At 43.1% G+C, this 27,291-nt stretch overlaps 2 protein-coding genes across 2 annotated transcripts; one reads left to right on the plus strand and one right to left on the minus strand.

Moving 5' to 3' along the window:
• Positions 1 to 1,815: 1,815 nt before the first annotated feature.
• On the plus strand, positions 1,816 to 14,883 carry pck2 (phosphoenolpyruvate carboxykinase 2 (mitochondrial)). Its single transcript, XM_012816285.3, has 10 exons — positions 1,816 to 2,075; positions 6,743 to 6,946; positions 7,336 to 7,520; positions 7,830 to 8,036; positions 9,373 to 9,560; positions 11,254 to 11,416; positions 11,837 to 12,052; positions 12,880 to 13,017; positions 13,920 to 14,015; positions 14,282 to 14,883. The coding sequence occupies exons 1-10, from the start codon at positions 2,044 to 2,046 to the stop codon at positions 14,749 to 14,751; spliced, it is 1,899 nt and encodes a 632-aa protein (XP_012671739.2). The 5' UTR covers positions 1,816 to 2,043; the 3' UTR covers positions 14,752 to 14,883.
• Positions 14,884 to 16,757: 1,874 nt separating this feature from the next.
• Positions 16,758 to 27,256, minus strand: si:dkeyp-28d2.4 (sialoadhesin). The gene is made up of 8 exons (XM_031583669.2): positions 26,303 to 27,256; positions 25,041 to 25,109; positions 24,400 to 24,771; positions 23,628 to 23,963; positions 23,198 to 23,461; positions 18,982 to 19,075; positions 18,657 to 18,702; positions 16,758 to 17,172 (listed from the first exon to the last, which is right to left on the minus strand). Exons 2-8 carry the CDS (start codon positions 25,090 to 25,092, stop codon positions 16,924 to 16,926), a joined length of 1,413 nt encoding a protein of 470 aa, XP_031439529.1. The 5' UTR covers positions 25,093 to 25,109; positions 26,303 to 27,256; the 3' UTR covers positions 16,758 to 16,923.
• Between the last annotated feature and the right edge of the window lie 35 nt (positions 27,257 to 27,291).

A 27,291-nucleotide genomic window follows, 5' to 3' on the forward strand; every position in this document is an offset into this window, starting at 1 on the left:
AGCCTGTTTTTCGAAAACAAGTCGAACAGGCCTGGGAACAGGGCATTCTGCTTGACCTTACAAGACACCCACCTCTGAACACAGCCATTCTGCCTGACCTAACAAGACATTAATCTCTGCGCACGGGCCTAATGACACTTGTTGTTGCAAAACTGCTTCGTGTTCACCACACCACTGAATTATAACCATGATTCTCAACACCTTCAAAATAGGTGGCCAGTGTGTGGACATTTGATTCCAACCTTCCTTTCCAATTTCTGATTTGACATCTCATCAAAGAGACGTATAAGGTTTGGTGCCATATTGTGGACTTCACAAGCAATGTTATCAGAGTAGACGTATGTACCAAAATAACATTAAAGTCATAATATGAAATAAATAAATATTGCGATACGGATTAATATTATATTATTATTTTTATCTCCCACCTCTAATATGCCAGCCCAAATTAAGCACTATTTTACATGGCCTATGGGCTATCATGGCCTTTTCTAAAGAACGCCATAAAAAGCTGGAAGTATACAAAAGCTTCACCATACTGAAAAAAGTAGTTCGCCTGCATAATACTGGCAACTGAGTATTTAAAGTGTTCTCAGATCTGGAATCCAGCTGTATATAAACTATAGGACTTTTATTTTTAGAGAGAGAGAGTATGTTCCAACATGTGCCTGCGTTGCATATGGTTTCAGGCCGTGGTTTATTGTTATTAACAGGCTGAAGTTTAACCAGTTGTTGGATGTGCTGTACTTTTATCTCTCGCCCACCCTTGCTCTCCCTCTCTCACATACACTTTGTTGTAAAGTGAAGATTTGTAAAAGTAAGTTTACAATATAAAACACTACAGCTGTTTAACCGAATAAACTATAGGTTTTTACTGTTGTGGTTAGAGTGCCGAATTTCAGCTAACCGTTACTAGTTGTGTGGTTGTTATGCATTACCCACCAGTCTTCAAATGGTAAATATGGGCAAGATATAAAAAAAAAAGGAAACGTAAAGACTGTGAAAAAAAAAGTTAGATATTAGTTCGTTATAAGCGACTTACATCGCTTAATTTATACAGCAACAAGAAATTTGGCTCAGCAGCACTGAGGATAACCCCCATGGTTATAACGTCACTGGTTTGAGTAGTGAGTTTCCTCGTTTCCTGACTAAACTTCTGACTTTCCACGGCAACATCTGCTGATTTGGCACTGCTTCGTCATACAGGGACGACATCCTAATCTTCAAACCCCCCATCTTGGATTTTTCAAGACCTTATTGCTTTCTCCTATAAGACCATCAGCTGAAATTGTAGCAAATGCAACGCCAATGATACAAAGTACTCTACTGTGAATAAAGGAACAGGACTTTGCATCAGTCGGTGGCAAGCCGGTGTTGTTATATCAGTTGTTATACCAGTAGAACGAAAGGTGTAAGATGTGGTGTAAGAACCACCGAAGTTCTCTGGAAGAACCACCGAAAAAATAATATTTAGAAATTTAGAAAAGGTAATATTTTTGTTGTCGAGGGCTATCTTAGCTACTTATTAGCCAACTGTGCGGTCGTCTCAGCTTTTTGTTTAGTCTGGTCTGGAGACCTGTTGAGCACAAACGGATGTTGCTACGGTGGTCTATACTGGATATAACCTTACACAACAATCCACCAAACTCCGAACTATATCATACCTTCGTAAAATGAACGAATAGGGAAATGTGTTTGAAGCAGGCTAAATGAAGAGATAGCCGTTGGAGCTGCTAGTTTGGAATCGAAATTTGCGCTGACGGAAGAGGAAAGTCGCTTGTTGCTGTCCCGATATTAAGCTAAGAAAAAAGGTGTGTGCAAAGTAGATAAGTTACACGTGCTGCTTCTACAAAAGAGCAAGGTTCTCGCTACCTCAGTTACCTCAGCTCAGGAGCTCTGTCCACAAGACCAATCAGATGTGAGAGGTGATTGGCCCTGGAAGACGCACTCCATTTATTTGTTACACCAGCATCCGTTTTTTTTTATATAACCACTGAATACTTTTGGAGTTTTAGTATCTTGTTTACTACCGCATCATCGAGGATGTCGCGCCTTATGCTTGGAGTTCTGAGAAGGTATGTATCAAAATAAAAATGTGTAGGGACTAATACACAACTTTTCCTTGGTCTTTTCCGGATTGTAAGCTGTAGAACGAGATGTACAGGCAGAGCATGCATTACATTTTACGCAATGTAAATGGCGTATCCACGTTGGCGCAGAAATGTAAAGGATGTGAACTTGTGATATATTCGTGTGAGAGGTTTACAGTGCCTGCATGTTCACAGGGACTGTTACTACAGAGCAAAGCTCAGACAAGTTACTGAAGATAATATGATGTTCAATTCTGCAAACCTGAATGGTGACTGAGTGTCTGAAGCCTTGCACATTGACGCTATTTTATTTTAGAGATTGTTCTTGGCATATTGCCTAGTTCAACATCCTTTTCTCAGTTTACTTTTCGAATGACATGTCGTGGCGAACTCTGGCACAGGTTGTATACCTCTGACAAGGAACAGGTTAATGTCACATGCGTTATCACCCCATGTGGGTTAGACATTTTTTGCCCCCACAAATTCTGATTTTTTGGTAACCAATCCAGTTTGTTCAGTGCCTACACTGGTGTATAGCTGTAATGACTGAATGCTTAACTCCTCAGGGTTGACATTGATCTTGTAATTGGTTGCATTGGAGAGGGTGGGAAGCCTGGAAGCCAATAGTAGAATCGGAGTTAGTTTCCCATATATTCCATAAACTCTGGCATAACGTTGGGTTTTGTAAAAGACAGATGCACTGCAAGGAACAAGGATATGAATACTGTGTTGTATAGCACATCATACGCTACCTGATACCTTGTGGTAACTCAATAGGAAAAATGCAACATTGTTACAATTGTGTCCTTTTTCCTGACTGGTATGTGATATAGTTTAACCAAGCACGCACGTGCTTTGACTTGCTGGAAAGAAGTCGCACAATCTCTCAACCACAGGAGATGTCAGTAGCTGAAAATTCTGTCTGGGTGACTCATTTAAGACAAGAAATTAAGTCTTCACGTTTCTCAGATATTTCCTGGTCAAGTTATATAGAAACACAGTGCTTTGGGTGGAAACGGGTAAAGTCAATGCATTGTGCCCGTTTTTAGCATCAGTCCTGTGTGTGTGTGTCTGTGTGTGTGTGTGTGTGTGTGTGTCTGTGTGTGTGTGTGTGTGTGTGTGTGTGTGTGTGTGGGTGGGGGGGAGGGGGGGCTGTCTAACGGTCTGTGTGCTGCTAGTGTGTCTGCTGTGTGTGTGTGTGTGTGTTGTATGTGGTGTAATGTGTACATGTGTTTGGGAGGACTTGATTTGCTGAAATGTGTTTAAATACTTATATGAGAAGATCTCAATAGGGAATGAGGACACATTGTATTATGTACTCTGCTGAATTCCACACAACCACTTAAAAAAGCTGAAAAGTCTATAATGTGCAGAGAAGTACTGAAAAGTACAGAAATCAGAATACAGTTTGAAGTACAGAAACGCAAGATGTGTGCCAATAACAGAACACGATAGGCAGGAAATAGGTAGAATCTTAAAGGCAAACCATGGTCCACTATCAGGTCCTTCTACTGTTGGTTTTCTTTGTTTTTGCACATACGATCTGTATGTGTGTGTGTTTGTTTTTATGTTTGTGTGTCGGTGTGTTTTTGTGCATTCTTGTTGGTTAGGAGATGATAATGTCCAACCGCCCCCACTGGTTAAACTGCGGTTCACACATGATTTGTGAAGGCCTTGTTAAGGCCTGCGTGTGTTCAAGTGTTGCACATATGTCTGTGCGGTATGCCCACAGAGACTGTGAACTTGTAGAGCTTTGGGACAAGTGGGTGTGCTTGTGCATCATACCACGCGATTGGCCAGCCCATCTGGAGGTGTTTTTGGCCCGCTGAAGAGAAATGGGATGGATCAGAACTCCACTGAAAATGTGAGGGAGAGCTAGAGAGAGAGAGAGAAAGAGAGAGAGATCATGGGGTCGAATGGTTGATACATTGACAGACTTATCTCTGCTCTCATGCTCTGTGTTTCTGTCTGCAACAGTTAATAACTTCACCGCCATACTGTTCCCCAAGCTCCCATATAGCAACTAGGGAACTGCAAACATGGCTATACAGACAGATCTCCTGAAATTTGAGTATGCATGAGCAAGCGAATACAAACCCCTTATGGCCGACCATTTTTTGGCTGAGGTGTATGGATCACAGAGGGTTTCTTAACTCTGTGGAGTATGTTCTCATCAGTCCTATTAGCTGGGGATGGTCCTTGTGGATTAGGATCACTTCCGTTTGATTAGAATATCATGGGCTGAGGGTTCTCATTAGGATGTCCCAATGAAATAGAGTATTACGTCTGTGTGTATCTATTTAACATGTATCTATGGGCTGATGTTCTAGATCTACGTACACTGCATAATACTACAGTGGCATGTGGAAATAAAAAACCTTCTTCAGGGCACAGGATTGTTCTACAGACTAACAAGTCTATGCTTAGGACTCACTGGTCAAAAGGTTCCAAAGAGAACTGGGCTGTTGGTGAGGAGATGGGGGGATGGGTGAGAGAGGAATGATGGGATAGGAGGATGGTGAAAGAGAGTGGGTTAAAGGTCAGAGATTAAAACAGTGAGACGCCACACCCATTAGAAGAGTTAAAAAGAAAACCCCTTTCACCACCCCCTTTCAAATATCTCCCTAATTTTATTCACAAGCTACTGTAGATGCGAGTCACGCTTTGTGTAATTGAAGACACCCTCTGTCTCGTGAAATGACTGACCACTTATCCAGTTATACTGTGCTGGGCCGTATAGCTAAGAGCCAGTGGCTCATTTATGGCCCTGCCTGCAGTTTTAAAGCTCTGTGCTGATTGTTCAGCACTCAAACAAAAAGGACTGGCCACAATTCTAATGTGAACTTTGACCCTCTGTTTTTCTAGTACTCAGAGGAAAGAGAGAAGGTTTTCACTCCTTTATCTTTCCATGCCTCTCACCTCAGTTCATTAAAAAGAAAGTAGAAGAAATGGGCCCTAATCATTTGGAAGTGAATCTGAACTCTGTAGCTGTGGGGTCTGTGGTTAAATGTGGATTGAGCAATATCGTTTCACGGTTACATTGTTTGTGATCCAAGAGGTGATGCAAGAATTGTTCTTGGCCACATACCAAATACAGGACCACCGCTGGCAGCAGTGTGGAGTTAAGCTTTGTTTTTCAACGATATAATGAACATCTTCATGCTCAGAATTAGCCCTGGTCACACATTTGTCACACAACTCAACTGAATAATTTCAGTTATTTTGGAATTAACCATTGGCTGTAGAACAGAACAAACAAACCAATACAGACCAAACCAGTTTTCCAAACGCCTTCCTGAATGCAGTGGTTGATTGTGTTAGAGATGACCCATGTGACTGTAACAAGTCCTGCTAACCTGGCCGGGTGGTAACATGGTGGACAAAACAGACAGGATATGGCTTACAGCTGCTGTAGGATTTCAGACCATAATGTGGACAGTTTGAACAATGCATACCTCTAAATAACTAACTATATATTTATATTTATATATTTATATATATAAACTACTGTATATTTGCCATGCTGTTCACTAGTTGCTAACTTGTTCACCCCTCCTCATTTTGCTCTCTTGGCTGATTGTTTGTCAATTTCCAGTATAGGACCAGCGTCTTACTTTGAACTGTTTCTGGAATAGACCTATCTCTATCCTGTTTCTCGTCAAGCACTCCGGAGTATGGTCCAGAGGTCATAGTTCAAAGCTCATCCTATTGAGTATAGGATGTATAGTTCATTGAGTTCAAAGTACCAGGCGCTTTATTGTGTTTAGCATTTCATTTCTGCTTCTTATCTGTTCCCCTAAATGTGTGATGTCGAGCTTGGTCCACCTGGTTTCACCAGGAACCAGTTTGGAGTCGTAAGATAATCTTCCTGAAACCACTGTCCTAAATTCCTGTCCTATAGGTGAGCGAGTCAAAGAGGCAGAACTGGTTCCTTTATGACATGAATTTAGGACAGAGCAAGCTCCTCCGGGGGAGGCGTTTCAGGTCAGACTGTCTCGTAACAGCTGTCCTCAAAGGCTTTTTCTCTTGAAAGGTCTCATTCTGGAGGCATATGGATCTTTATCCAAGAGGTTTACCCAAATGGGATATAGATTCTGGTCTGTATCTTATCTATGCCAGCCTTCACACACAGTGTTTTTGCCCACCTCTTAAACCACCCTTTTTCACTGACTATGTTTGCTCACTTATGTTTTTATTACAAATGTAATTACTGCTACATGTATATAGACACACACACACACACACACACACACACACACCGCCACTTTCCCTTTAACACTGTGTGTATTTGTGTTCTTGGTTACAGTAATGTGTTGCATAGCAAGTACGTTGTATTGAACCGGAGAAACATGGTTTAGAAACAGGGTTTAACCGAAATTAAATACGGAGCTTAATCCCAGACTTGAATATTGTCTTTTGTGATTGTAATGCTAGGTTAGTTGTGTGTATCCTTGTTTCTTGTCCTAATTTTTCTATTGTCTCTGATGCTGCAAATGGAAATGTTTTTATGCACGAACAATTTCAGACACTTCTGACAATAAATCATCATCATCATCTTTAAAACATGTAATTACTCAACGTACATACAAATATTGCATGAAAGTCCTCTTAAAGTAGAGTGTGACATTGTATTTATTTATTTTTCTTGTCAGATCGGGGACGTGTGTGGGGGTGCGTTCCCTAGCCTCCGTCCCTTCCCTCCCCCCAGCCGTGGCCGAGTTTGTGAAGGGGGCGGTGGACGAGTGCAAGCCCTCCAGGGTTCACGTGGTAACGGGGTCGACCCAGGAGCTTCAGGACATCTACGCAGGCCTGCAGAAAGAGGGCATGGTCAAGAAGCTGCCGAAATATGAGAACTGGTGAGTACTGACCTTACACATGTTTCATCACAAGGGGGCGCTCCTTGTCAGCTACACATTCTAGGTGGCCGATAACAATATTTTTATATTGAAGACATGATGTTTTCTTATTTTCTTTGGGGAGGTTCCTACAGTTTTTTTGCCAGCTCATCTGGTCCCTCTACAGTTGTCACTCAGGCAGTCTTGCTTGCGTTCTCTGCCTTTCTTTCATGTTTTTAGACTAGATCTAATAGTATTTGAAGTCATTTAATAAACACTGTTCATTATAAACAAATCTGCTATTGCATGAGATTCATCGGTGTAGTTTTTGATTGACTTTGACTCAGAGATTTAATCTTTGTTTGTATGTGTGTGTGTGTGTGTGTGTGTGTTTGTGTGTGTGTGTGTAGCTGGCTGGCACGCACAGATCCCCGCGATGTGGCTCGTGTGGAGAGTAAGACGGTGATCGTGACTAAGAATGAGCGCGACACTATTCCCATCCCCAGCGGCGGCGTCAAAAGCCAGCTGGGCAGTTGGATGAGCGAGAGCAACTTCCAGGAGGCCAGACAGGACCGCTTCCCTGGCTGCATGGCAGGTGAGTGTGAAGAAAACACACACATATATACACACACACATACACACAAACACATACACACACAATCACACAAACACATGCACACTACATTCAGACTTGTACACTCACATACACATACACAAACAGTAACGTACACATTCTCAAACACTTACACACACAAGCCTCACAAAGAGAAAAGAGCAAAGAATCATTTCTGTTTTTATCAGTTTTAAATATACCCATAATATTTTTAATTTAAGGTTAAATTTGATTTGTCACTTCTCTGCTTTGGGTTCAGCCTCTCTCCATTTTGTTTCCCTCTGCGTGTAGGCAGGACAATGTACGTGATCCCCTTCTGCATGGGTCCAGTGAACTCCCCCCTGGCCAAGTTTGGCGTGCAGGTCACAGACTCCCCGTATGTGGTGGCTAGCATGGGCATCATGACCCGCATGGGCACGCCCATCCTGAACAAGCTGGCAGAGGGGGCAGAGTTTGTACGGTGCCAACACTCGCTGGGCAGACCCCTCCCTCTCAAAGGTACTGCCGTCAGTATGGTTTGATTTGTGACTCTTAGTGAATTAGGTGGGGTCTGTCTGTTAGTTAGTGGGTTGGGAGATGTTGTTGTTACAATTGTCTTGCATTGCATTGGAAGAAAGCCATTAATATATTGGCTTGATAGCTGGCCGTGGTCCTGGGATGCCTATTGCAGAGATTGACTGGAACAAAGAGTGGGATGGATGGTGGATACTGTGAGGATCAAAATGAGATGTAATGAGCTATGAACACGAGAAAGTTGAAAAGTGAGAAGCCAAATTAAAGATGAAAATTGAGTGGCCTTTCTCAAATTGGTCGGTTTGTCGTATGATCTGTAGGTCTGAGACACAGGGCTGCAGCCTATGGCGTAATTAGAACTAGAGGCAGGGCAGGTAGACTCACTACGTCTCCGCCACCCCAAAAAGCCAACATAAACATGGCAGTAAGTGTGAGGTCAGTGTGGGTAGACATGAATCCGTAGTGAACTGTTGTAGGCAGGTGGTGAGAACATCAACTGTGATAAGTAGACTCAGTTGTTGTCTGCGTACCTTTAATGAATGGGCCTATTGTGGCATCAGAAAAGGTGGGGCACTGAAAGCTGAAAACTTGCTATGCCGAATAATAATATGGAATGGTGGGATTTTTTATTTCATGAGATGTGTGGGCATGTGATGAATGTGGAGATTATTGATGAATGAGTGATTGTATCGAAGCTGGGAAAACTCAGTGACAGACTGATATGAAAACATTTAAAAACTGACCATGCTGTCCAGCAGGACTAGAGAGACCTGGGCATGAGAGTTTGGAGGGCCAAGTCAACAGAAATGGGCTAGCTTCACTATGGGCTCTATAAGCGAACAGTCAGGTGTGTTTGAGCAGAAGGCGCACGCTGTTGGTATGATCCCCAGAAAAACCCTGCTGTGGGGCTCGATATAAAGCACTCCCCAATAGCAGACTTGATCCCAGAGACTCATTCTTGCTGAATGTTTGGCGGAGAAAAAGGTGGAGGTAGACGATTCGTGAAAGATATTTGCTCTCTGCTCTCTCTGTTGGAGAAAACTGAGCAGCATGATCTCCATGTAATGTGAGACAGAACTCATAAATGCACACCATGAGTCACAATAAGGTCTGAATGTAATAGAATCACAGCAGGCAATGATTGCAGGGAAATGTAAGTAGCATGATGGATTGTAATACAGTGTTTTCATTACATGAAGCTATAGTTAAAATATACTTCTATCTGTTTCCTTCTCTCTCTCACTCTCTCTCTCTCTTCATCTCTCTCTCTCTTTTTTTCTCTCTCTCTCTCTCTCTTTGTCTCTCTCTCTCTCTCTCTCAGCTCCCCTGGTGAGCAGCTGGCCCTGTAACCCAGAGAAGGTGCTCATCTCCCACCTTCCGGACTCCAGGCAGATCTTGTCCTTCGGCAGCGGCTATGGAGGAAACTCACTGCTGGGGAAGAAGTGCTTCGCCCTCCGCATCGCCTCACGCATCGCCAAAGATGAGGGCTGGCTCGCCGAGCACATGCTGGTGAGAACACGCACGCACGCACGCACGCACGCACGCACGCACGCACGCACGCACGCGCACACACACACACTTTTACTTTTCCTCACGCATTGCCAAAGACCAATGACTAGGGCTGGCTGGCTGAGCACATGTTGGTGAAAACACGTGCATGCAGAAAACACACACTCACACACACACACGCTCACCCACACAAACACACACACATGCACAGACATGCACTCACAAACACGCACTCACAGACACACACTCACAAACACGCACTCACACACATGCACGTACAGACACGTACGCACAGACACGTACGCACAGACACGCCGCACGGACACACACGTTTACACTCACACATACACTTTGCTCTCTACATTGTCTCTCACACCATCAAAGATAAGAGCTCGTTTGCTGAACATACACTAGTGAGAACACACACCCACACACACACACACACACACACACACACACACACACATATATATATCTCCACGTTGCCTTATGCATTGCCATAAACAAAGGTTGACTTGATGACCACATGCCAGTTAGAATGCAGTTCTGACATTGAACACTAGAGGGAGAGCCTGCTTTGAATGTTGGGCAAGATCGATGATGACACTCATTAAGGTCAAAGGAATGATATCTCCAGGAAGAGGCACTAGATTTTAAAAACCGACCTTCCCATGTCTTTGTATCCATATAGTCCATTTATGCTTTGCTTTCTTGACTGAGACCTAGGCAGTCTCACATTCTCTGCGTGGTTTTTCATGCCTTATGCTCAAGTTTATAACTTGTTCTGATAATTAGATCAGTGGTATGATATCTCTAAGAGTCTGCAAAGACTTTGCACATTGGACCTTTGAATGCTGAGCACAGACAGTCATCATGACTATTATGGGTATTATAACTTTGATAATAATTCATTTATTTATAGACTTAACCCGGTGAGATTACTGATCACAGGAAGCTCATTTCTGTCCACGTCATATACTTCACGTTGCAGGGAAGCAGAGTTTCCCAACCTGTGTTGCAGTGTGTGCCTGGTATTTCACTCGGATGTCTAAAGATGTTTGATGATACTGTTCTTGAGAAACAGATTCAGAAACAGCGTAGATGAAACCCTATGGCCTCTGCTCACCTCTTGGAAACATACCAGCTGAGCAAAAGTTGAATTCACTGCAGTCCAAAAGGATCCAATTTGTGTCAATTTATGCTTGTGCAAAGTATACTGAGCTTACCAGGCAGCACAGGCAAAAACAAAAGCCAAAATGGTACATCACAGTCCAAACCATTGATTGTATTGTGAGCAAAATGAACATAGACATTAAGGCTTCTGTGCAGTCAACATAACAATCATGGTTACCCGGGAAACAAAGAGCTTGACTGTTTTCAGCTTTCTTCTCCTAAAACTGGCTTCTATAAAGAATCAAAGATGTTCAGTGCCATTCGCAAAGTTTTGTCAAGTAAATTCAAATGCTCTTGGGGAAAAATATTGTCTAGATACGGTCATCCCTTCTGAGGAAAGAAAAAACAGTAGGCTGAAAAAAAATCGCGATTGATGAAGAAATCTTGACCTGCTCAGGCATGTCTCCTTCTTGATGAGCTTGAGAAGGTTGATAATAGTAATCAAATAAAAAGCATGCTAGAGCTCCAGGACCTTCTTGGACTTTGATTAGGAGCTCACAGGCCTCACTTCTCTCTGTAGATCCTGGGCATCACCAATCCTCAGGGAGTGAAGCGCTACGTGGCGGCGGCGTTCCCCAGTGCCTGTGGGAAGACCAACCTGGCCATGATGAAGCCCGCGCTGCCGGGGTGGACCGTGGAGTGTGTGGGGGACGACATCGCCTGGATGAAGTTCGACAGCCAGGGTGAGCAGAACAGGAAGAGGGATATAAACGTCCCCCTTTGGAACTCCGACCTTTGAACTATGAACTGCTGTGGCCAGCCCACTGACAGTACAAAGAGAGCATTGTCCAGCTTTCATAGCTGGGTCAGTCTGTTTCTAGTTCATTTTTTACAATTAATGCAAACAACGTACTGAAATGTACTGAGTTCTGTACTAAGTTCTGAGAAACATCAAACAATTCAGTTTTCCTTTTTAGCCTTTTTTGTACTTTTTTGTTTTCTTTTGGGGGGGTTACACTTCAGAAAATGGAGATGATCACACATCCTAAATACTTCCTCTGATAATTTTTCTGTCTCCCCCTATGCCTCTCTCACTTTCCCTCTCTCTCCCTCCCTCCCTCCCTCTCTCTCTCTCTCTCTCTCTCTCTCTCTCTCTCTCTCAGGAAAACTCAGAGCCATTAACCCAGAGAATGGTTTCTTCGGAGTGGCTCCGGGCACCTCCATGAAGACTAACCCACACGCCATGGCAACCATCGCCAAAAACACTGTCTTCACCAACGTGGGCGAAACCAGCGACGGAGGCGTCTGGTGGGAAGGCCTGGACGCCCCGGCCGCTGGGGTCGGCATCACCGACTGGCACGGGAAGTCCTGGAAGATCGGTAAGCCCTTAGATTACCAGTGATCGGTGTTCCAGGGACTACCGTCCCATGCTATGATATACATCATCTACCGAGCAACAGCAGAAATTCAATATGGAACAATCTGAGTCACAGTTCACTGTGTTTTCACATATAAATCACATACATACATAATCCAATTGTGATCAAATCTATATAAATCTGGTGTAATGTATATAACATTCATCTGTTTAGTGACAGTGGCATGGTTAGAATATCCCGTAGTCTGTGTGTCCACAGGAAAAAGACAGCTTTTGCAGAAGTGACACAGAATGGACTTTTATGTTGCGCAGTCATTTACCTCAGAGCTCATGCTGTGACGTTTCATTGTTGCATCATTTGGGAAGATGTGATGAATTGAGAACTGCTCTCTGTTCAGTGAAGAAGAAGCACACAGGGGGTGGGGGGGTTCCAAGTTTTTAAATGCACATAGTTGATTTCCTTATTTCTTACACAACCTTTTAATGGAGTCAGTTGTTGCAAAGACACATTATACTGTGAGAACTGAACGTAATTGTACTGACAGTGAGGTCTGACAAAGAAATGTGTCATGATAGACATCTGTCGTCTAGTTGCCTGCTCCAACCACATGTTTAAATTACCAGGCTGTATTTGACACAGGAACTTCTACTTTACACCCTTCGATTTGTCATCCCCTGCTGCCTACATTCTCACATCAAGCTTCTTATTTAAAAAAATGTGTCAACCATGTTTAATGTCAGTGTTTCCCAGCCGTAAGATACTCATCTCTGTCCTGTCTTCCTCTTCTCTCCCTGTCTTCCTCTTCCTCTTCTCTCGCGCGTCCACAGGAGACTCCACTCCATGCGCCCACCCCAACTCCCGGTTCTGTGCCCCTGCCGGCCAGTGCCCCATCGTTGACCCCCTGTGGGAGAGCGACGAGGGTGTGCCTATTGATGCCATCATCTTTGGGGGCCGCAGACCAGAAGGTGGGCATTTTGGAATGGGGAAGGGGTGAATAAAAAAAAGAAATCTGAGAAGGGGGGTAGCAGGTAGGAAGGCATGTGACAAAATTGTTTTCAGGTTGCAGTCCTGCCCCTGGAGTCCTACTGCCTTATATATTTTTCAGCTGTCTCTACTGTCTCTACTTAATGTACCATAGCACCATTGATTAGCTGAACTCACCTGATTCAGTCTACCTAGAACATAATAATTATACTGACAGAAATCATGTGCTTAGAGCAAGAATGGGCATAGGATTTTCAGTTCAGGGGTGGCCAGCATACCCAACCTGCTACATAGAGTATTTTAAACTCTATACATTTACACTAGCCAAGACATTACATAGATGTGTGATAATGAAGTAAAAATACAGCAAGAAGGGGAAGTTTTTTTTTTGGTATTGAATAGAACAACTTTGTTTTTGTGACTAAGTACGACAAGTGTGACATTTCTGTGAAATAGAATACAGAAAGGTGGAGGAGAAATTGCACTTCCTGTTCCCTTTATCTCCCCTGAACTTCCCCTGGTGTTGGACACTGCCTTTCCTTCATCATATCCCTTTCTAAACTCCCGCACAGACACACGAACGCGCATACATGCACAGACACACACACACATGCACCCACAAACACACACACACATGCACCCACATTCACACACACACAAACATACACGCACCCACAAAAACACAAACACACAAACACACACACACACACACCCACAAAAACACACACCCACAAAAACACACACACTTGCACCCACATTCACACACACACACTCACACACACACACACACACACACACACAAACACAATCCCACACATATTCCTTCCTTTCATAAAAGATGACTGAGCATTGTGTTGGCACTGCCCCCTCTCTCCCTCCATAGGTGTGCCCCTGGTCTATGAGTCTTTCAACTGGCGTCACGGAGTGTTTGTAGGAGCAGCTATGAGGTCCGAGTCTACAGCAGCAGCAGAACACAAAGGTTTGTGTGCACTACTCATCGTCATGGCGACGCTCTAAGAATGTGGTAGAATGTGCTGGAACTGTGGAGCTGTATACAGTCATCTACTTGTAAAGTACATTAGCATGATATTTGCTCTAAAGATAGCCCTCTGTGAGCTATAAATGCGTAAGTGTAGATGTTTCCTGTAAAATACTTCTTCATGCCCACACAACATGCCAGTGCTCTTTGTTAGTGGTCATACACAAGAATTACAACTTGCAATTTATTTGTTTCCTGTCCCATAGGAAAGGTCATCATGAACGACCCCTTCGCCATGCGCCCCTTCTTCGGCTACAACTTTGGTGACTACCTGGGTCACTGGCTCAGCATGGAGTCCCGCAAGGCACCCACACAGCTGCCGAAGATCTTCCACGTCAACTGGTTCCGCAAGGACCAGGCCAGCGGCGCCTTCCTTTGGCCCGGCTTCGGTGAGAACGCCCGCGTGCTTGAGTGGATCTTCCGCCGCTGCGGCCGGCAGAGTCACGACGAGGCCGCCAAGAAGAGCATCGTGGGCTGGGTGCCCCAGGACGGCGCCATCAGCCTGGAGGGGCTGGGGGAGAAGGTGGATATGGGGGCGCTGTTCGACCTGCCCAAGCCCTTCTGGCAGAAGGAGGTGCACGAGCTGCAGGCGTACTTCACCCAGCAGGTGGGGGCTGACCTGCCCTCGCAGGTGGGCGAGGAGCTCAAAGCACTGGAGGAGAGGGTGAGGAATTGAGCAAAGACAGAGGGATGGATGGAGAGATCGATTGAGCGATAAATAGAGATAAGGAGGAAGGAGAGATGAGATTGTAAAACAGATCTTTCAGTGGTTGTGATGCTGAGAGAGACAGGGGTGGGGTGGGGGTGGGGGGGGGGGTGCTGGGGGGGGTTGGGCTGGGGCGTGTGGTCCATATAGTGTTTTTAAAAACCACTGGTGGGGCACAACAGTGATGACACCAGCGCCTTTCTGAGATTTTAAACCGAGGCAGCCGCACAAGAAAGGCGAGCGCAGGGTGCAGTGCTTCTTCTCCAGGCGGCTGCATACTCTCTCCTCATCGGGAGAAATTGAAAAAAGACGCTGGCACTCAGAAAAGAAAAAAAAAACATTATATGGACACTCAGCCTACCGGCAAGACAACAGACACTACGGGAAATGATAGAGCTACTGCACAGTTGGGGGAGATTGGGGCGGTGGTGGTGGGGGGGGGGGGGGGGGGGTCTGGTGAGGAGGAACTTAACATGAGCAATATGCGAGGCTGTGAATATGACATTCCGTGACAGGGGAAATGTGAAGGGTGCATGTGCGTGACGTGACATTAGTGGCATTTCAAAAGAATAAAAAAAAATAAAAAATACCACGAGATCACATGTGATGTGAGCACCCGCACCCTCGTACTCCCCATGCTCCTGACCAAAGAAGCTGCAGCATGTCCTCAGGGCACGAGGGTGGGCATCAAGCAGAGCCAATGCTACCAAGCAGTGCCTTACTGACACCCTGCCATAGCTTAGCAGAAACATCAGGTGTTTACAACTCACTGTTTGAAAGGGGCGATATTTCACGGACCTACCACCTTACAGTCTTAAGTGTTTTTCTCACTTTTCATCAGTGAATCTAAATCTGAAGTTAGATGTTGTTATCGTGAGAAATCCTTAGATAGGTCATAACCCCAGTGCCTGTGAAGTGGGTCTTTTTCGCTTTGGTACAGTAATGAGGTTGTACTAAAGGGTTTAGCTGAAGGTTATGGGCTGTTAGACTGTCTGTCCTTATCAGCTGGCTTGCCTGCAAGCAAAGTAAACACATTTTGATGACTCAGGGAGAAAATCTGTCATTTTATAAAAACACACACAATGAAATTATTTTTAGTTGACTTTGAATTGTTTAAATCAAGAAATACAAACTATTTTAAACCAAAGCTATTTCAAATGAATCGATAATGCATGGCAAGTTTACACATGTGCAACACTAAAGTGTCTGGACCAAAGAAAATGCTGAACTGTTTTATTAAGACTGATTTAATAAAACAAACATAAATAAGCTTCTGTGTATGTCTTAATTCAGATTGCAAATTATTTCTCTTGCTGGTGAATTTACAAAGTTCCAAGCATGACCACCATGACCACCAAGCATGGCCACCGGAAAATGTGTCTTTTTTTTTAATCTTCTTTGAACACTTTGAGTAGCACTACAATGGCAAAAACTTGAACAAGAACTTGAATCCAATGGAAGAGGCACTGGAAGAGGCAACCAGGCATGGCGCTTGACAACATACCAAACAACACAATGTGTGCCATAGCAACAAAAGGAACATTGGGTCCATTCTAGCCATGACCCCATGGCTCTCTCGCTCATACTAGACTGTGCTCATCACAGCGAGCGCAGAAAGATGAATTTCATACGTGCTCAACTAGGGATGATCTGCCATCTCTTTCTTTCACTGTGCTTGTGATGCCAGTGTTACCCAGAGTCACATGAGTGCTGACTCATTTCACATTTCATATGAGTGCTAACTCGGCTCATGTTCACTGTGATGTCTCTATCAGGATTTTAGTTGTTCCTTAGCCTAAATGCATTATGCCTTAAGCTGTGTGGCAGGCTGTTTGATCAACAGGAGGCAGAAGGCTCTGCTCCACAGTAACCATTGTTTGTGGGTGAATTATCTGAATCCTACTAAATGTTAATATGTGTGTGTGGGGAATACATACAGACGTGCTGACACACACACACACGAATATGAAAATGAAAATGATTTTATTGACATATAGACATATAGTATTTCTTACACAACACAAACTCAAATAGAAAATGTGTATCATTTACACATATCTACAAAATCAAAATCAGAGATAACAGTTGTACAAAAGCAGGAAGCAGAAGGTAACACTCCTCATAAGAGTGGAGTGATCTCAATTACTTCCGGACTTGGGCGTAAAGCTCTTCATTGTCTGGGCCTGTCTGGTCACTAGTCTGGGTGTCTCTGCCTGACTGATTGACCTCTGCGTACTCCGTCTCCTGCTCCTGCTCCGTCTTCTCACTGGTGTCTCTGAGCTTCATACTGGAGAAGACGATCTCCCCGTAGTGGATCTCCTCTGGCTGCTCCTCTGAGGGTTCGGGTCTGTTAGCACCTGCAGGTCTGTTCTCATCACACGTAGCTGAGGTCTATGTGTCAGAGAGGCCAATATACCATGTTAGGATAGATAGATGCTTTATTGACCCTGAAGGATATTTAGGATCATGTCATGACCATTTTATTGCCCCGCACACATCAACTCGTACCTCACTGGGCGCTCGTTCAACGTGTCATGGCAAGGTCAGCTGTCTGTACCTCACCGCCTCACCACAGGGGTGCCTCAAGGCTCGGTGATAGGACCACTTCTCTTTGCCATCTACACCACCTCGGTGGGCCCTATCATCCGCTCGCATGGTTTTTCCTATCACTGTTATGCCGATGATACTCAACTGTTTCTGTCTTTCCCTCCTGAGGACACCACTGTCTCGGCGCGGATCTCGGACTGTCTCACTGACATATCCACATGGATGAAAAATCACCACCTTCAGCTGAACCTGGCCAAAACGGAACTGATGGTCTTTCCAGCCAAACAGGTCATCCACCACAACATCGATATCAATATTGACTCCTTATCTCTTGTTCCTTCCGAAACAGCAAGAAACCTCGGGGTCATTATTGATGACCAACTGACTTTCACTGACCACATCGCCTTTGTCTCCAGGTCGTGCCGCTTTGCGCTATTCAACATCCGCAAAATCAGGCTGTATCTAACCCAGTATGCCACCCAGCTGCTGGTGCAAACCTTGGTGAGTTGCCGCCTTGACTACTGCAATGCCCTCCTAATGGGCCTGCAGGCTTGCGTGGTGAAACCACTACAGGTGATCCAGAACGCGGCAGCACGTCTGGTGTTCAACCAACCAAAGAGGGCACACGTCACCCCACTACTCATTGAGCTCCACTGGCTGCCTGTAGCTGCTCGTTCAAGTCACTTATGCTTGCCTACAGAGTGATTGCTGGTTCTGCTCCCACCTACCTAAATGCTATTGTAAGGGAAAATGTTACACCCAGGATGCTGCGCTCGTCTAATGAGCGTCATTTGGCACTGCCGTCTGTGCAAGTACAGCAATCCAGACTATTCTCATTTGTAGTTCCACGTTGGTGGAACGAACTGCCTAACACTACCAGAGCAGGGGTGATCCCTCTCTACCGTTAAGAAGCTTTTGAAGACCCAACTCTTCAGAGAGCACCTCCCTTCCTAACTGGCACTTCGACTAGTGCTTAACTTGCACTTACAGCAGTTACAGTCCTGCACTTCGTTTTTCTATTTCTTATGTAAAGTAGTATTTATTGTTACACTAGGTCTCTATTGCTCGTAGCTTGACTGTTTTCTCCCTTGTACGTCGCTTTGGACAAAAGTGTCTGCTAAATGACTAAATGTAAAATGTAAATGATGTTGCTCATTAGTACTTCATTTGTTTTGATATCAAGGTAACACACGAAAAAACAATGCCAAAAAACTCCCATAGGAAAGATCCAAATGATGTTTTAAAAGCAGACTGCACAGAACCACATTATGAACTAATGGATCTGTGTCTTCCATTGTTATGCATCTCTATTGAAAATCTACACATACCTCACATTCAGAATTCTGCTCTTGAGTTATTGGAGATTTGTTCCATCTGAAAATAAACACAGGGACTTTTAATTTGGTAATTGAATATGTCAACTTCACAACTTCTTAACCGAATGGATAACTGAACATTCTGATCACATAGTTCCTCACTATAGTGATTACAGCCCACACACATACACACACACACACACACACACACACACACACACACACACACACACACACGCAGCTCAATAACAACAGATTTTGGTAAAGGGAGACTTGCATCTACCAGCTTGGAGGCACTTTAAATGACAGTAACAGAAATTTCATGGAAAATGTCTACCTTATAACACAAATGATCAGAACAGCTAGAAGGAGTACTGCCAGAGATCCTCCTGCTGCTCCGATGATTAGAACACTTTCCATTTGATCCAGCCCTGAAATAAAGAGAGTGTACTAGTTCAGTACATAGACTAAAAATGACCTGTACATACAGTTTGTTTACTATGCATTGTCCAGTTGATATATTCCTTGAACATTTAAGAGTAGGCAAATTGTTGTTTTTGCTTCTTTAAACCCTGGCACATTTTCATGTAAAACATTTTACCAAGTTTCCTGGAAGGCGATGCTTAATTTCTCTCTATCAATTTAGGTAATTTCATTTAATTTCATCTTTGTGTTGTGTGTAAATGTGAATGTCAATCCACTTGTAAGTCAGTCTCACTGCCGCAGACACCTTTCCCCCCTGTGGATGTTCTGCCATACAGTAGTACAGTCCTATTTTTGTCTGTTAACCTTTTTATCAGTTTGGGCCTATATGATCTCTGTATCTGGTAGAACACTTGTTACTTAAGTATTAAGTATTAGTATTAGTATTAACTAGTGCTGTCAGTTTAACGCGTTATTAACGCGTTCATTTTTTTATCGCGAGATTAACGCGATTTTTTTTTAAAATTATTATTATTTTTTTATTTTTTTAGATTTACATTCTTTTTGGCCTCGCAAACTGTGTAGTAGGCTAACGTTACGGTTTGAGTGAATGGTGAGCGCGATACGGCGAAATGGATGATAAAAAGCTTCTGAATGGAATGTTTACTTTTAAAAGTTGTGTTGTGCAAAAGAAGCGAGCTTCACTGTTGTCTGAAAATGTCAACAGGCAGCTGGCTGAAAGCAAAGAAGTAGTAGGCTTACCTTTTATTGGTAACCTAACTGTTACGGTTCAATGACCGTGGTTACATGGATTCGAATAACTGCCTTAGTCGGACTGAAATCGCATTATCCGTTTCATGTAAGCACCTTAGTCGGATCGTAGTCGGACCGCACATAGTCGGACTAACACCCCTGGATAACTCGATCCGATCCAGTTGATAGTTCGACTATTGCGGCATGTAACGGTGAATTGGATAAGGAACTGGACTTTGCGTCTTTGCGCATGCTTGAGATCCCGCCGCCCTCCTCCCTCCCTCCCTGCCAGGTCGTGACCCGGAAGACGAAAGAGACGATACGTTGTCTCAACTGTACATACTAACATACTTTATGAATATCCTGCAGACTGTCTCACAAGCTTATTCTTGTTGACTATGAACAAACATAACAGAAGAGGTCCGAAGATATGAGTACCTTTACAACCCCTCCTTAAAAACGTATAAGGACGTTCAAATTACGATACTTATGTGGTGCCAGTGTTGACAAAAACGTTGACTGCGACTGTTTGGACAGAACGCGCTAATTCACCGAACAAATACTTTCATATTAATTTCCCACCACTTGTTAGTCATGTCATCCATTCATATCGATGTGAATCAATCAATACTAATACATCTTTAACTGTGATGTGTTTTTGTTTCATTTCACAACGTATTTACTGTATAATCAACGATAGCAGGTGCCCGCTTGTAAACAGTCCACATTTTATTTGCTTAAAACACACAGCAGTACTGTCAAATCAGAAAGCAAATCAGCTGTCAAAGGGCTGTTACCTGACCAAATACCTTTCAAACTCGCCTTGCGCATTGTCATATCTATAACTAGCCTACTGGTACGTACAAAAGGAAAGCCCACCCGCGAAAATCATGTGTGCGCTAACAATTGTCTGGCGCCAGGTCTTGGGTAGGAGGCATGTTGTTCCGGGGATATTTAGTTAAATGGTCCGCGAAATTTTTTTTATTGGCTAAGTGGTCCTTGGTCTGAAAAAGTTTGAGAAACACTGCTTTATAGACAATAACGATCATACACTCCCATTGCACTCAAACAACCACACTCAAACGAGGAGATATTGTATCAATTAGCCTATTAAGTACTGTATTTATTGATTGCAAAGAGTTCAACGTTACAGCAACATAACTTTGCTCCGGTCGCTAAATCTGATATATCCGTGTGCATCATCGCTCTCCCTCTCTCTCTCTGCCACACCCACCCTGTAACCTACGTGTTTATACATTATAGAAGCAAGACCATTATATTGTAACAAATCACGGAAGCGTGGTATATTTGTTATGGCTTTTTATTAAACACTAAAACACAACACACTGTCACAATGGCACGGGCTTTATGCCCTGGTGCAAGTTACCACGAACAGACTGTGCTACCGTCACCCACCTGTATAAGCTCTGCCCCAACACAGAACAACGACATGTAAATTAGAACGGTAAGGAACATATAGGGAACGTCGTTGAGCTAGTGCATCACAGAGTATAACAGTATGCGCCCGCTGCACGGCATTACGGGGCGACTATGCCGGGAAGTTAAAATATTCTGGTTTAAAGTTAATGCTTGTGAAATCAGCTGTCACTCGGCTATTACCTGACCAATACCTGTCAGACTCGGTCATACTATTCACAACTAATATGTCCTTCATTCTATCAAATATGATGAAATTTGGTATTGTGCCCGCGAGGCACGCGTGACTTTAGTTGTGTTCGGTTATCTGGCGCTGAAAAAAACCACGAATTAGTACTGTCAAATCAGAAAGCAAATCAGCTGTCACTCGGCTATTACCTGACCAATACCTATCAAACTCGGTGATACTATTCACAACTAATATGTCCTTCATTCTATCAAATATGATGAAATTTGGTATTGTGGCCGCGAGGCACGCGTGAGTTTAGTTGTGTTCAGTTATTTGGCGCTGCCCTCTAAAGACAGAGACGTGACAGGTGGATCGAGATATTTTCCCGTAAATACCTTTACCTAAATACCTTTATAGACAACATCGATCATACACTCCCATTGCACTCAAACAACCACACTCAAACGAGGAGATATTGTATCAATTAGCCTATTATGTATTGTATTAATTGCACAGAGTTCCAGTGGCGCATGCAGCCGTACGCACTGTGCGTACCTTCTGCTACGCGAGAAGAAGAAAAATATATCATGAACGCATATTTATTAAAATGGGGAAACTATAAAATCGGAGTACAGACAACTAATGCCCAGCGTTGACGATGCAGATACAGAGCTGAAAACAGCTAAATGAGTTACGCAGTGAACTTTATCAAGCCCTGGAAAGTTCGGCAAATTTCTAGCCAAACATTCATTGCGTCCTGAAGGTTTGTATCTATCTACGAAAAGACTGACTGGACTTGCTCTCATGAATATTCACACAGATTTGGAAATCGACAGCGAAGAAGTACTAAAACAATTTGATGCAACTGACAGAAGGGCAATGCGTTTAGGCTGTAACCCATTATTTGCGCGCGTGTGTGAATGTGCGTGCGTTTCTCTCGCCTTTTATCTTTCACCTTTGAATAATGTAACTTATAAACACATCGGCCTGGCAGAAACAAACAAACAAACAAACAAACAACCCAAGAGGCAACACGCATTTCTGGACCGATGAACAGACGCGATTCATGCTCAATCAACTGTTGTTGTTATTGGTAGTGGTGAAGAGGTCAAGCGGAAAGGGCTGTATCACCACTAGTTGTAATAAAAACAGCGCTACCTATCGTATCGGATATGACATGCTTTCGGCCAATGATTCGATTTATTCACTGCCATGTATATTGGGATAATAGCACCTACCCTCGAAAGAAAGCATAGTCCGACTAAGCAAAGATTCGAATTATACCATCATGTAAACACACTGAGTGTTTCTGAAATAAGAGGCCTGACTGCTATGTTCCCAGCAAACTTGAAAAAAAGAAAATATTAAGCCGTGGTTTAACTGCACTATAGGCTGAGTCCTTGTTTACCTGAAATGTGCACTTTATAATTTTATTTTGTACCGCCCTGTTTGGCACTATTGGTTTTCAATAAAATAAAACATTTGCATTAAGCAAGCCAATCAACTTTTCCATGTTGATAAGGGCATTAAAATAAAAATAAAATGATGGAAAAAATAAATAAACGAAGGGACATTTTGAATAGATAAAAATGTGCGATTAATCGTGATTAATTTTGAGTTAACTATGACATAAATGCGATTAATCGCGATTAAATATTTGAATCGTTTGACAGCACTAGTATTAACATGACCACAATCAGCCAACAGTGCAACAGGAAACACATTCTGACATTTAGTGTTAATAATACAAATACAAGCTTAAAAGGCAAACCTTTAATAGTCAGTGTCACTGCCGCAGACTTCTTTCCCCCCTGTGGATGTTCTGCCCTACAGTAGTACAGTCCTTCCTCACTGGAGCTCAGATTGAAGGTGAGGGTTTGTCCAGATCCTATGGGCGTGTGCTGCTCCCCTCTCAACCATGTGTAGTTCTGCACTGGAGGGTTGGCCTCACTGCTGTTACAGGTCAGAGTCACACTACTGCCCTCTGGCACTGGACCTGAAGGACTCACAGAGGCTGCAACATCCTCAGGAGAGACTGGGGGAGGGGGCATAGAATGTATTAAAAACCTGATACATATGATAACATACTCTTCTGTATGAAAGAGAAAGCATTTTTAATTAATTTGAATTGATCTTAACCGTTTGATAAATACCAACATCAACCAAGCAGTCATCAGTGAAACTAAAAAAGTCGTTCTTACACAGGACTCTGAGTATCTGCACAGTGCTGTTTGCTGCCACGGTGCTCTGGTTCTGTCTGAGGTAGGAAGCCATGCAGGAGATTTCTCTCCCATGGTGACTTCGGGAAGCGGTGAAGGTCAAACAGGACAAGAGGGATTTTGTGCCGTCTTCCTCATCCCGTATCTGAGTGTGTACGTTCCCAGTGGGAAGAGACCAGGTGATGGTAGGAGGCTGAGAGGGACAGGGAACAGCAGCAGTGCAGGACAGATTCACTGATGAGCCCTCAGACACCTCCGACATCTCTGACACCTCCAACATCTCCGACACTTTTGATACATTTGGACTTGCCACAGCATCTGTTGGAGAGGGACGATTTAAATTCAACCTTCAGTTTTGCATTTAAACCAATTATATTATACAAACACAAGACAAAGAGTTGTTTTGACAAAGTGTTATCTCGAGAGGTCTTCTACCTTCAACAGTCAGATAAAATGTCTTATCAATTGATTTTATTTTTTTTGCATTGAAGGTGGCAAGTAAAACCTTTCATTTTAATTTTTAAAACATTGTTGAATAGTAGATTTATATAGTTTAAAAGTACCATGACAATCAATTTAATCCATGAATAGTTATTACTCAGTTTGTTTAAAAAATTGACTTTCAAGAGTAATATGTACATATAATATAATATGATACAATACAATACAATATTGTCATACATTACACTGGACTACATTACATTATGTTATAACACAGCAACAGCGGAGTTAATGTAAGAGGTGAGTCTCCTACCTGCAACAGTCAGTTGAAATGACGTTTCAATGAATGTTGCCCTAAAGTCTTTCATCTCAGTTCTGAAGAAGTATTTGTCTGTATGATTTTGATTGACGTTGTAGAAGACAGTTGTGCAGTTTTTCAGGCGTAGATTTCCAAGGATTTCTATTCTCTCAAACAACATGGTTGTGTTGTTAGTGCCATTGAACACCACTGGGTCATTATTAAATGAATATCCACCTTTAAGCCACAATCCATAGATTGACCCAGATGTGTTCAATTTACTCTCAAAACCAGAGATATTAAATGTACAGGGAATCAGTACACAGGATCCCCCTAGAGCCTGTAGGTTCCCTGGCAGTGATACTGAGTGTGAGGGCCCGATTTCCCCTAAAAAGATAACAAGTGGAAACACTGTAATAAGTCTCCTTTCTCCATTTTACAACCTGTATCATAATGGTGTTCTCTACTAATGAAAAGTATTGGCATGGATTAACATTACTAAATTGACATGGATAGGATTATTTTTAAGGTCTTTTGTAGTAATGAAATCATATTTGGTCCATTGTTGGGAACCGTTGTATATTGGCTTCCATTTTTAAAGCAATTCATCTAATCAAAGGTCAATCACAAATATTTGAGAAAAATTACAGACTCACCTACTCCTAATGACGGGAGATTTAAAAGAAAGAGGGTCTTGAGAAAAATCATCGCTTACAGTCTGTAAACTGATCATACAAAGAGAAATGCCATGTAAATCGCACATAGTGATCACAGACTAAATGGACACGAAAGACTCAAGCTAAAATGCTAATTTCATTAATATATTCTACTGGGCATTAAGATTATATGCATTGTCCTTTTGTTTCAGACACACTACCCCCACACATCATGCTAACTTCCAAAATAAAACATATATATACATATGTTTAAATGGGACACTAACCCATAGTGCAGTCCCCTGAGAAAAGTACTTCTGTAACTTCTTCTAAGTTCTAACATTGTCTGTTTATTGCTGATACTTATGAAACAAATGCAAGTGACAGTGAAGACCTGTCTGACTCCCATAGTGCTGTTCTGCAGAGTATTGAGACAGGACGGAAAGATTACTCATATTCTCAGTGGATGATTTCTTTTTCCCTCACCATCTCTGATGTAACGGTTCAACCATATTAGGTCTCAGATGTTTGCTTGAGCAGTTGAGTGGTTTTTAGTTTCCTGCTTGTTGTTTTTGTCTCATGTAGTACACACATTAATGTTCCTCTGTGGAGGATCTTTGCAACAGCTTTTGGTTAGTATAATCTATAGTACTACACATTTTTCTCTTGATGTACTCACGCTTTTAAGTCCTACATTGTTCTGAAAGCACACTGCATTGCATAAGGCAGCCATTTTTGTCACAGAGTATACTACAAGCTCCAAACTTATTTTGAATATATTGGGCCTTTTTCTTATTTCCTATCAATTCAAACAAGGAAGGTCCACTGAAATCTTAGGTCACAATGAAAAAGTATTTGCCACATTACAAGTGTTGTCGTTAAAAATTGCAAAGGAAGGAAGGAAGGATGTCTGCATGTCCTGCATCTGTAATTGAGACTCAACAAGACAAACATAACACGCCAAAGTGGATTTAAAAATTGTACATTTGAATGATTATTTGAATGAAAAAGCACAGATGTCTCGTCTCTCTGTTTATTATTTTTCACTACCTCTTTTTAAGTTAATTTCCCTACGTTGCTAGTGTCTTTATTTCACCTCTCATCTTCAAATCATTATCTGTTTTCAAATCTGTTCTGAAGAGATGACAGAATAGTATGCACAGATAACTTAGTGAATAGACTACAGATAGAACTTTTAAAAGATGGTTGAACCCTTGTTTTGTTGCGTGAGAGCATCAGTATGCAATACAGGGGTTCCTTACCTTGCAAGAGTCCAGAAAGAGGAAGCTCACACCAGCTCTGTGTGGTTGTAAATCGGTTTCTGATCTTTGTGCTTTGCACTTGTTTTCTAAAAAAGAAGAACTCGCCCCTCTCTGCTTACCATTGAGGTGAAAGTGTTGCCTCAGACATTCCTGTGACCATGTTCTGTTTTACATTACGTGAAAGCGGATATTCCAACAGTCCTGATGAGACTATAGTTTAATGGTCCAGTCGGCAGTCCGAGTCACCCTCGCCCTGGAAGGCAAGGCCCTTTGAGTCGTCACAGACCTCCAGCCAGTGGGGCGGTCCAGTTAGCCGGACATTTGAGAGGGCGCCACAGCAACAGTTCAACCAACAGATCTTCACTAACAATGCCATGGACAAGCTGATTGGCTGCCATAGGAGCAAGGGAGAGAGCCTGGGTACCTGTCTGCTGCCCTTCACCTCTACGCCCCGTATGGGTACCCCACCTCCCATGTCACAATGCAGGAAGAGCTCTCCCTCCAAGCCTTTGTTACAAGAGATAGAGATAGAGAGATAGAGAGATAGAGAGAGAGAGAGAGAGAGAGAGAGAGAGAGAGATAGATAGATAGATAGATAGATAGATTGATAGATAGATAGATAGATAGATAGATAGATAGATAGATAGATGGATAGATTGATTGGGATAGGGAGGGAGAACAGGGAGGAGGTATGAGGTTGTAGCACTGAGAACGTTGAGTAGTAGTGATGGTGAGAGAGGGAGAACAGGGAGGAGGTATGAGGTTGTAGCACTGAGAACGTTGAGTAGTAGTGATGGTGAGAGAGAGGGAGAACAGGGAGGAGGTATGAGGTTGTAGCACTGAGAACGTTGAGTAGTAGTGATGGTGAGAGAGGGGGAGAACAGGGAGGAGGAGGAGGAGCTCTGCTCCACAGGAACCCAAGGGTTTGGGTGAATTAGCTGAGCCCTACCACACCAGGGTACCCACATATGGGGAACACACATTATGGG

Source organism: Clupea harengus, chromosome 17, assembly GCF_900700415.2.
Source record: "Clupea harengus chromosome 17, Ch_v2.0.2, whole genome shotgun sequence".
In the NCBI taxonomy this organism is placed as follows: domain Eukaryota; kingdom Metazoa; phylum Chordata; class Actinopteri; order Clupeiformes; family Clupeidae; genus Clupea; species Clupea harengus.